At 57.9% G+C, this 11,194-nt stretch overlaps 1 protein-coding gene across 1 annotated transcript; it reads left to right on the top strand.

Moving 5' to 3' along the window:
• Positions 1–761: 761 nt before the first annotated feature.
• On the top strand, positions 762–9,608 carry RABGGTA (Rab geranylgeranyltransferase subunit alpha; the record flags this gene model as incomplete). The annotated part of the gene is made up of 13 exons (XM_039390585.1): positions 762–962; positions 1,129–1,321; positions 2,644–2,727; positions 2,820–2,902; positions 3,828–3,929; positions 4,026–4,140; positions 4,220–4,271; positions 4,659–4,747; positions 5,360–5,448; positions 5,529–5,648; positions 6,524–6,637; positions 8,471–8,558; positions 9,349–9,608. Coding segments are annotated over 13 exons (1,479 nt in total), but the record flags the coding sequence as incomplete, so codon positions are not given.
• Positions 9,609–11,194: the final 1,586 nt, after the last annotated feature.

Here is an 11,194-nt window from a genome sequence, read left to right as displayed (position 1 = left end):
CTGGGAGGGACTGGGAGGGACTGGGAGGGGATTGGGAGGGACTGGGAGGGACTGGGATGGACTGGGAGAGACTGGGAGGAACTGGGATATACTGGGATGGAGGGGGAGGGACTGGGATATACTGGGATGGACTGGGATGGACTGGGAGGGGATTGGGATGGACTGGGAGGGACTGGGAGGGGATTGGGATGGACTGGGAGGGACTGGGAGGGGATTGGGAGGGACTGGGAGGGACTGGGATATACTGGGAGGGACTGGGAGGGAGTGGGAGGGACTGGGATATACTGGGATATACTGGTTTGGACTGGGAGGGGACTCGGGGATTGGGTGGGTGGGGCAGAGTGGGGTGGACTGGGATGTACTGGGATGTACTGGGATGTACTGGGTTATACTGGGTTGTACTGGGTTATACTGGGTTGTACTGGGATATCCTGGGATATACTGGTTGATACTGGGTTTTACTGGCCTATACTGGCTTATACTGGGAGATAGCTCGGCACCCACTGGCCTTACTGGTTTATACTGGGAGCCAGCGGAACAGCCCCCTAGGCTACCCTGGGCCTCACTAGGCCTTACTGGTTTATACTGGTTTATACTGGGAGTGGGCTTAAGGGGCTCCCAGTGCCAAACTGGTCTGTACTGGTGCCCTCCCAGTCCACGCCTGGGAGCACCGGCGGGCCCTGGTTTCCCTGGAAGACCCCGAGGCCGCACCAGGCCTTACTGGTTTATACTGGTTTATACTGGTTTATACTGGTTTATAGTGGGAGCGGGCCTCGGGGGCTCCCAGTGCCAAACTGGTCTGTACTGGTGCCCTCCCAGTCCACGCCTGGGAGCACCGGCGGGCCCTGGTGACCCGGGAAGACCCCGAGGCCGCACCAGGCCTTACTGGTTTATACTGGTTTATACTGGTTTATACTGGGAGTGACCCACCACGGGCCTCAGGGGCTCCCAGTTCCAAACTGGTCTGTACTGGTGCCCTCCCAGTCCACGCCTGGGAGCACCGGCGGGCCCTGGTGACCCGGGAAGACCCCGAGGCCGCACCAGGCCTTACTGGTTTATACTGGTTTATACTGGTTTATACTGGTTTATAGTGGGAGCGGGCCTCAGGGGGCTCCCAGTTCCAAACTGGTCTGTACTGGTGCCCTCCCAGTCCACGCCTGGGAGCACCGGCGGGCCCTGGTTTCCCGGGAGGACCCCGATTCCGAGCTGGCCTTCGCCGGCGACCTCCTGAGCCGCGACTTCTCCAACTTCTCGGCCTGGCACCACCGGCTGCGGCTCCTGCTGCCCGCCGGGAACCTGCCCCCCGACAGGCTGAAGGCGGGTGAGTGAATTCCCCGGGGGAAAAAAAATTCCCGAGGGGGGGACGGATCCCGAAATTTTTCCCGGATTTGGGAATTTTTTTCGCTCCTCGGCTTCGTCGTCGGGGGTTTTTTTTTTAATGGGTAGACCTGTTGTCGGGTGTTCTCCATTGAGTTTAATGGATAGACCTGATGTCCTTTTTGACCCATTGACTTTAATGGGTAGACCTGATGTCCAGTTTGACCCATTGACTTCAATGGGTAGACCTGATATCTCATTTATCCCTATTGACTTTAATGGGTAGACTTGATGTCGTATTTAGCCCTACTGACTTTAATGGGTAGACCTGATAGTTCATGTGTCCCCATTGAGTTAAACGGGTAGACCTGATGTCTCATTTATCCCCATTGACTTTAATGGGTAGACCTGATGTCCTACTTGCCCCACTGAGTATAATGGGTAGAGCTAATGTCCCATTGATCCCTCTTACATTTAATGGGTAGACCTGATAGCCCATCGATCCCCATCGAGTTTATAGGTAGACCTGATGTCCTGTTTGCCCCACTGAGTGTAATGGGTAGACGTGATAGCTCATTTATCCCTGTTGACTCTGATGGATAGACCTGATACCCCCTCAAGCCTCATTGACTTTAATGGGTAGACCTGATGTCTCATCTCCATTGACTTTAATGGGTAGACCTGATGTCTCATTTATCTCTATTAACTTTAACGGGTAGACCTGATGTCATATTTGCCCCACTGACTTTAATGGGTAGACCTGATGTCTCAACGCTCCGTATTGAGTTTAATGGGTAGACCTGTTGGCTCATTTAGTTTAACAGGTAGACCCAATGTCCCATTGATCCCTATTGAGTTTAATGGGTAGACTTGACGTCCTATTTGCCTAACATAGTTTAATTGGTAGACCCAATGTCCCATTGATCCCCATTGACTTTAACGGGTAGACCTGATGTCCCTTTGATCCCCCATTTACTTTAATGGGTAGACCTGATGTCATATTTGCCCTGCTAAGTTTAGTGGGTAGACCTGATGTCCCCTTGATCCTCGTTGACTTTAATTGGTAGACCTGATGTCCTATATGCCCCATTGACTCCAATGGGTAGACCTGATGTCCCATTTGTCCCCATTGACCTCAAAGGGTAGACCTGATGTCTTATTTGTCCCTATTTACTTTAATGGGTAGACCTGATGATTTTGATCTTGGGGTTCCCCCCATCACCCCCTGAAAACATTGTGGGGACACACTGGGGGTTCAGCAGAACCCCCTCAAATGCCCCTGGGTGCCCCCCTGAGATATTGGGGTCCCCTCTTTGCCCCTCCCAGAGCTGGAGCTGGTGCAGAACGCCGTCTTCACCGACCCCACCGACCAGAGTGCCTGGGTCTACCTGCGCTGCATCCTCTCCCGAGGTAATTTTGGGAGGGGGGGGGTCCCTTCACCCCTGGGTGCTTCACCTGGGTACCTGAGGACCCCCCCTGAATGTTGGGGTGTCCCCCAAAAGCCACGCCCCCGCCGAGGATCATCTGCGTGTACGTCAACCGGGAGGACGCCACGTTGGCCGTCGTCTTCTCCCGCCCCGTCGTGGTGAGTCAGGACGTTTGGGATTCACCCCCCCCCACCAGAAAACTTCTGGGTGGGTCCTCCCCTCTGTACATCTGGGAACCCCTTGGACACCTGGATCCCCCTCCCCCCCAAAAAAAAAAACCCCTGGTTATCCCCCCAAAACAGTGAGACCACTGGACCCCATTAACTTTATGGGTAGACCTGATAGCCCGTTAATCCCTATTGACGTTAATGGGTAGACCTGATGTCCAGTTTGACTCATTGACTCTAATGGGTAGACCTGATGTCCAGTTTGACCCATTGACTAATGGGTAGACCTGATGTCCAGTTTGACCCATTGACTGCAATGGGTAGACCTCATATCCCATTTGTCCCATAGACTTGAATGGGTAGACCTGATACCCTTTTTGTCCCATTGAATTTAATAGATAGACCTGATGATTTATTGATCTCCATTGATGTTAAAGGGTAGACCTCATGACCCCTTAGCCCTACTGACTTTAATGGATAGACCTGATATCTTATTTTCTCCCCATTTACTTTAGTGGGTAGACCTGATGTCCCTTTTGCCCCATTGACTCTAATGGGTAGACCAGATGTCCAGTTTGCCCCATTGATTTTAATGGGTAGACCTGATGTCCCATTGATCCCTATTGATTTTAATGGGTAGATCTGGTGTTCGCGTTACCCTATTGCCTTTAATGGGTAGACCTGATAGCCTATTGATCTCCATACCTGATGCTCTTTTTGCCCCATTGACTTTAATGGGTAGACCTGATACCCTTTTTGCCCCATTGACTTTAATGGGTAGACCTGATACCCTTTTTGCCCCATTGACTTCAATGGGTAGACCTGATACCCTGGATATTTTGGGGCTAAAAACACTGATTTTGGGGGTCAGAAAGCCCCGATTTTGGGTTAAAACCCAACCATTTTTATGCCCCAGGTGACCCCGGATCGCCCGGACCTGACGGCGACGCTGGATGGCTCCGCCCTGGAAGGGGCGTGGCGCTCGGGGGAGGGGCGGCCACGCCCCAGCCACACCTGGGTATCCTTCCCCTAAACAGGAGGGCGGGGCCGGGGTGGGCGGGGCTTTGTCGGGGCATGGGCGTGGCTCTCCCACACACCTTAACAGGCAGCAAAGCTCCTGGACCTACCCCGCCCTGCCGAGGCCCCGCCCACCGAGCAGAGGCCACGCCTCCACCTGGGCGTCACCTGGGAGCCTGACTCCGCCCACCACCAGGTGACGCTGCTCCCAGGTGAGAGCCACGCCCACTCCCTGCCATGCCCCTTCAAACCACGCCCCTTTCACCCAGGCCACGCCCCTTTCTCTCCTAGACCAGGACGAGGCCTGGTGGCAGGAGCCAATCGTGGCCCGGGAGCTGTTTTGGTAAGCCACGCCCCCTCGGGGAGAAAGCCACGCCCCCTTGGGAGAAAGCCACGCCCCCTCGGCGAAACCCCGCCCACCTGGACCCTCCCTCAGCCCTCCCTTATGTTTCCCTATGGCAGGGGCAAGCCACGCCCCTTTCTGACTAAACCACGCCCCTTTGCTGCTAAGCCATGCCCTTCTCTGACTAAACCACTCCCCTTTGGTGCTAAGCCACGCCCCTCATGGCTAAACCACACCCCTTTGATTAAGCCCCGCCCACCTCAACCCTCCTAACCCCCCCCTTTGCTTCTATCCCGATATGGGGCTCAAGCCACGCCCCTTTTAGTTAAAACACACCCCTTCCCGATCAAACCACGCCCCCTCATGGCCCAAACCCCGCCCCCTCAGGCCCGAGGTGGGCGTGGCCGACCCGCAGGTGCTGCAGGAACAGGTGGAGACCTGCCGGGAACTGCTGGAATTGGAGCCCCGGAGCCGAGGTGAGGCCACGCCCACTCCCGAGAGCCCCGCCCCGGGGGGCGGAGCCACAGGCACCAGTTCACACCAGTTCGTCCCAGTAGGGACCGGTGGCGTTCAAACCCCTCCCAGTCCCTCCCAGTCCATCCCAGTCTCTCCCAGTCCATCCCAGTCCATCCCAGTCCCTCCCAGTCCCTCCCAGTCCATCCCAGTCCATCCCAGTGACTCCCAGTCCCTCCCAGTCCCTCCCAGTCCATCCCAGTGCTCCCAGTGCCTCCCAGTGACTCCCAGTGCCTCCCAGTCCATCCCAGTCTATTCCAGTGACTCCCAGTGCCTCCCAGTGACTCCCAGTGCTCCCAGTGCCTCCCAGTCCTTCCCAGTCTATCCCAGTGCTCCCAGTCCATCCCAGTCCATCCCAGTCCATCCCAGTGACTCCCAGTCCAACCCAGTGCCTACCAGTCCCTCCCAGTCCCTCCCAATCCCCTCCCAGTCCCTCCCAATCCCCTCCCAATCCCCTCCCAGTCCCTCCCAATCCCCTCCCAGTCCCTCCCAGTATAACCCCGACCGGGCCAGCTGACAGGTGGGCGTGGCCTGACCCCCACCCCCCCTCCCCACCCCCCCGTGGGCGTGGCCAGGCTGCCTCCTCACCCTATCGCTGCTGCTCTCGGCGCTGGACCCCCTTGGCCACGCCCACGAGGCGCGACAGCACCTGGAACACCTGAAGGTGGGCGTGGCTTCGGGGGCCGGGTGGGCGTGGCCTGGATGAGGCCACGCCCCCTCCTGACGTGGCCACGCCCCCCCCAGGAGGCCGACCCGCTGCGATTGGGCTTCGTGGCCGACGCGGCCTCGCGATTGGAGGCGGCGCTGGGGGTGCTGGGATTGGGGGCGGGGCCTGGGCCGGTGGGGCTCCGCCTACCCGAGAAGGTGAGGGGGGGGCGGGGCCTCCTGAGGGAGCGGGAGGAGCTTAGGGGAGGGCTGGTTTGTACTGGTTTGTACTGGGAGGGGCCGCAGGAGCCACTGGGAGTGGTTTTGGGGCTTACTGGTTTCTACTGGTTTATACTGGGAGGGAGTTCGGGACTCGCTGGGAGTGATTCTGGGGCTTACTGGTTTCTACTGGTTTCTACTGGGACGGGTGCAGGACTCGCTGGGAGTGATTTTTGGGCTTACTGGTTTATACTGGTTCATATTGGCTTATACTGGGAGAGAGTGCAGGACCCACTGGGAGTGATCTTGGGGTTACTGGTTTATACTGGGAGGGGATGCAGGACTCACTGGAGTGATTTTGGGGCTTACTGGTTTATACTGGGAGGGGCTGCGGGACCCACTGGGAGTGATTTTTGGGCTTACTGGTTTATACTGGTTTATACTGGGAAGGGTTGCACGACCCACTGGGAGTGATTTTGGGGCTTACTGGTTTATACTGGTTTCTACTGGCTTTTACTGGGAGTTGGTGCAGGACTCGCTTGGAGTGATTTTGGGGCTTACTGGTTTCTACTGGTTTATACTAGTTTCTACTGGGAGGGAGTGCAGGACCCCCTGGGAGTGATTTTGGGCCTTACTGGTTTATACTGGTTTATACTGGTTTGTACTGGGAGAGAGTGCAGGACCCACTGGGAGTGATTTTGGGGCTTACTGGTTTATACTGGTTCATACTGGTTTATACTGATTTATGCTGTTTCATACTGGTTTATGCTGTTTCATACTGCTTTATACTGGTTTTTACTGGTTCATACTGGTTTATACTGGTTCATACTGGTTTTGACTGGTCCATACTGGTTTGCTGTTGGCCCCGCCCCCAGGCGCTGACGTCACTTCCCCTGGCGGAGCGAATGGTCCTGGTGACCCACCTGGACCTTTCCGGGAACCTCCTGAGGAGCCTCCCCCGCAATTTGGGGGCCCTTCGGCGCCTCCAGGTGAGGGACCCCCCAAAAATCCACTTCCTGCCAAATAGTGAGCCAGTGACACCCCCAAAATCCACCCCTGGACCCCCAAAATCCACCCCTGCCAAATAGTGAGCCACTGACACCCCCGCCAAATAGTGAGCCAGTGACACCCCAAAATCCACCCCCTGCCAAATAGTGAGCCACTGACACCCCCGCCAAATAGTGAGCCAGTGACACCCCAAAATCCACTTCCTGCCAAATAGTGAGCCAGTGACACCCCAAAATCCACCCCGGACCCCCAAAATCCACTTCCTGCCAAATAGTGAGCCAGTGACACCCCCCTGCCAAATAGTGAGCCACTGACACCCCAAAATCCACTTCCTGCCAAATAGTGAGCCACTTACACCCCAAAATCCACCCCTGGATCCCCAAAATCCACCCCTGCCAAATAGTGAGCCACTGACACCCCAAAATCCACTTCCTGCCAAATAGTGAGCCACTGACACCCCAAAATCCACTTCCTGCCAAATAGTGAGCCACTGACACCCCCTTGCCCAATAGTGAGCCAGTGACACCCCAAAATCCACCCCTGGACCCCCAAAATCCACTTCCTGCCAAATAGTGAGCCACTGACACCCCAAAATCCACTTCCTGCCAAATAGTGAGCCAGTGACACACAAAAATCCACTTCCTGCCAAATAGTGAGCCACTGACACCCCAGAATCCACCCCTGGACCCCAAAAATCCACTTCCTGCCAAATAGTGAGCCACTGACACCCCAGAATCCACCCCTTCCAAATAGTGAGCCACTGACACACCCCAAAATCCACTCCTGCCAAATAGTGAGCCACTGACACCCCAAATCCACTTCCTGCCAAATAGTGAGCCACTGACACCCCCAAAATCCACTTCCTGCCAAATAGTGAGCCACTGACACCCCCCAAAATCCACTTCCTGCCAAATAGTGAGCCAGTGACACCGTAAAATCCACTTCCTGCCAAATAGTGAGCCACTGACACCCCCCTGCCAAATAGTGAGCCACTGACACCCCAAAATCCTCTTCCTGCCAAATAGTGAGCCATTGACACCCCCAAAAATCCACTTCCTGTCAAATAGTGAGCCACTGACACCCCAAAATCCACCCCTGCCAAATACTGACTCAGTGACACCCCCCAAAATCCACCCCTGGACCCCCAAAATCCACTTCCTGCCAAATAGTGAGCCACTGACACCCCAAAATCCACTTCCTGCCAAATAGTGAACCAGTGACACTCCAAAATCCACTTCCTGCCAAATAGTGAGCCACTGACACCCCAGAATCCACCCCTGGACCCCCAAAATCCACCCCTGCCAAATAGTGAGCCACTGACACCCCAAAATCCACTTCCTGCCAAAGAGTGAGCCAGTGACACCCCAAAATCCACCCCTGCCAAATAGTGAGCCAGTGACACCCCCCTGCCAAATAGTGAGCCACTGACACCCCAAAATCCTCTTCCTGCCAAATAGTGAGCCAATGACACCCCAAAATCCACTTCCTGCCAAATAGTGAGCCAGTGACACCCCAAAATCCACCTTTGCCAAATAGTGAGCCACTGACACCCCAGAATCCACCCCTGGACCCCAAAAATCCACTTCCTGCCAAATAGTGAGCCAGTGACACCCCAAAATCCACCCCTGCCAAATAGTGAGCCAGTGACACCCCCCTGCCAAATAGTGAGCCACTGACACCCCAAAATCCTCTTCCTGCCAAATAGTGAGCCATGGACACCCCCAAATCCACTTCCTGCCAAATAGTGAGCCATTGACTGGTTTATACTGGTTTATACTGGTTTATACTGGGATCCCAACCCCCCCCCCCGGCAGGAGCTGGACCTGTCCCGGAACCGGATGTCGGATTTGGGGCCGTTCCCGCCCCTCCCCCGCCTGGAGCGGCTGCGGCTCGACGGGAACCGTGAGGGAAAAGGGGGCGGGGCTTGGGGGGGCGGGGCTTGGGAGGGGGGGGCTGGGGGAGGGCGGGGCTTGGGGTTGTGGGAGTGGTTTATGGGCTGTGGGTGTGGTTAAGGGGTTGTGGGTGTGGTTTGGGGTCTGTGGGTGTGGTTTAGGGTCTGTGGGTGTGGCTTGGGGTCTGTGGGCAGAGCTTGGGGGTCTGTGGGCGGGGCTTGGGGTTTGCGGGTGTGGCTTGGGGATTGTGGGTGGGGTTTGGGGTCTGTGGGTGTGGCTTGGGGTCTGTGGGTGTGGCTTTGGGTCTGTGGGTGTGGTTTAGAGTTGTGGGTGTGGCTTGGGGTCTGTGGGTGTGGTTTGGGGTCTGTGGGTGTGGCTTGGGGGTCTGTGGGCAGAGCTTGGGGGTTGCGGGTGTGGCTTGGGGGTTGTGGGTGGGGTTTGAGGTCTGTGGGTGTGGCTTTGTGTCTGTGGGTGTGGTTTGGGGTCTGTGGGTGGGGTTTGGGGTCTGTGGGTGTGGCTTGGGGGTTGTGGGTGTGGCTTGGGCTCTGGGTGTGGCTTGGGCTCTGTGGGTGTGGTTTGGGGTCTGTGGGTGTGGCTTCGGGGTCTGTGGGTGTGGCTTTGTGTCTGTGGGTGTGGCTTGGGCTCTGTGGGCGTGGCTTGGGTGTCTGTGGGTGGAGCTTGGGGTTGTGGGTGGGGTTTCGGGTCTGTGGGCGTGGCTTGGGAGGGATTGAACACCGAAGGGGTTGAGGGGGCGTGTCCTCTTGAGGGGGGGCGTGTCCTTAAACCCCGCCCCTTCCCAGCCATCAGCCACGCCCCCGCCCTCGCCCCATTGGCCGCCTGCCCCCGCCTGGCTCGCCTGGGATTGGCCGAGACCCCCCTGAGCTCCGCCCCCGATGGCCCCGCCCAGCTGGCCCAGCTCCTCCCCCTCGTCGACGTCGCCTGGACTTGATTGGCTGCTGGGCGGAGGCCACGCCCACCCGCATGTTGCTGCTGGCCACGCCCCTTTCCTGGCTTGGCCCCGCCCCTCGAGGGGCGTGTCTAATAAAGTGATGTCACAGTGGGAGGGGTCAGTGCTTGGCGGGGGCTCTCCCAGTACCTCCCAGTACAAACCAGTTACCCCCCAGAGCCTCCCAGTTCCCTCCCAGTACAAACCAGTTACCCCCCAGAGCCTCCCAGTTCCCTCCCAGTACAAACCAGTTACCCTCCAGTGTCTTCCCAGTCTTTCCCAGTACAAAACCAGTTACCCCCCAGAGCCTCCCAGTTCCATCCCAGTACAAACCAGTATGGCCCCAGAGCCTCCCAGTTCCATTCCAGTACAAACCAGTATGGCCCCATTGCCCTCCCAGTCCCTCCCAGTCCCCCCCACTCCCCTCCCAGTCCCTCCCAGTCCCTCCCAATCCCCTCCCAGTCCCTCCCAGTCCCTCCCAGTCCCTCCCAGTCCCTCCCAGTTCACTCCCAGTCCCTCCCAATCCCCTCCCAGTCCCTCCCAATCCCCTCCCAGTCCCTCCCAGTGTTCCCAGTCCCTCCCAGTGCACCCAGTCCCTCCCAGTCCCTCCCAGTCCCTCCCAGTCCCTCCCAATCCCCCCCCAATCCCCTCCCAGTCCCTCCCAGTCCCTCCCAATCCCCTCCCAGTCCCTCCCAGTTCGAGCCAGACCCGAGGCCCCGCCCCCTCAGTGACGTCACGCGGTGGCGTTTCCAAACATCATTTTATTGGTGGAGGGAAATGTGACGTCATGGTGCGATGACGTCACTGGGGCGGGGCCAGGAGGGGCGGGGCCGGTCCCAGTGCTCCCAGTGCCCCCTCCCAGTGCTCCCAGTGCGGGACAAACTGGTCCCAGCGTTCCCAGTATGGTGGGAACTGCTCCCAGTGATCCCTCCCAGTCCCTCCCAGTTCATCCCAGTGCCCTCCCAGTCCCTCCCAGTTCATCCCAGTGCCCTCCCAGTGCTCCCAGTGACCCCTCCCACTGTCTCCCAGTGACATCCCAGTCCATTCCAAACCCTCCCAGTTCATCCCACTGCCCTCCCAGTGCCTTCCCAGTGCTCCCAGTGCCCTTCCAGTTCATCCCAGTACCCTCCCAGTTCATCCCACTACCCTCCCAGTGCCTGACCAGTGCTCCCAGTAACCCCTCCCAGTGTGTCCCAGTACCCTCCCAGTCCATCCCAATCCCTCCCATGTCATCCCAGTGCCTGACCAGTGCTCCCAGTAACCCCTCCCAGTTCGTCCCAGTGCCCTCCCAGTCCCTCCCAGTCCATCCCACTGCCTTCCCAGTCCATCCCAGTGCCTTCCCAGTCCTTCCCAGTTCATCCCACTGTCCTCCCAGTCCATCCCAGTGCCCTTCCAGTCCATCCCAGTGCCTGACCAGTCCCTTCCAGTTCATCCCACTGCCCTCCCAGTCCATCCCAGCGCCCTTCCAGTCCATCCCGGTGCCCTCCCAGTGCTCCCAGTAACCCCTCCCAGTTCGTCCCAGTGCCCTCCCAGCGCCACCCAACCCCCTCCCAGTCCCTCCCAGTGCCCTCCCAGTCCCTCCCAGTCCTTCCCAATTCATCCCGCTGCTCTCCCAGTCCATCCCAGTGCCCTCCCAGTGCCACCCAAACCCCTCCCAATCCCTCCCAGTGCCCTCCCAGTCCCCTCCCAGTGCCTCCCAG

This window comes from Pipra filicauda, unplaced genomic scaffold, assembly GCF_003945595.2.
Source record: "Pipra filicauda isolate LSUMZ 115617 unplaced genomic scaffold, ASM394559v2 scaffold1286_size19558_pilon, whole genome shotgun sequence".
Taxonomy (NCBI): Eukaryota; Metazoa; Chordata; class Aves; order Passeriformes; family Pipridae; genus Pipra; species Pipra filicauda.
The sequence above is the reverse complement of the archived record's forward strand: the minus strand, read 5'-3'. Positions and strand labels throughout refer to the sequence as shown.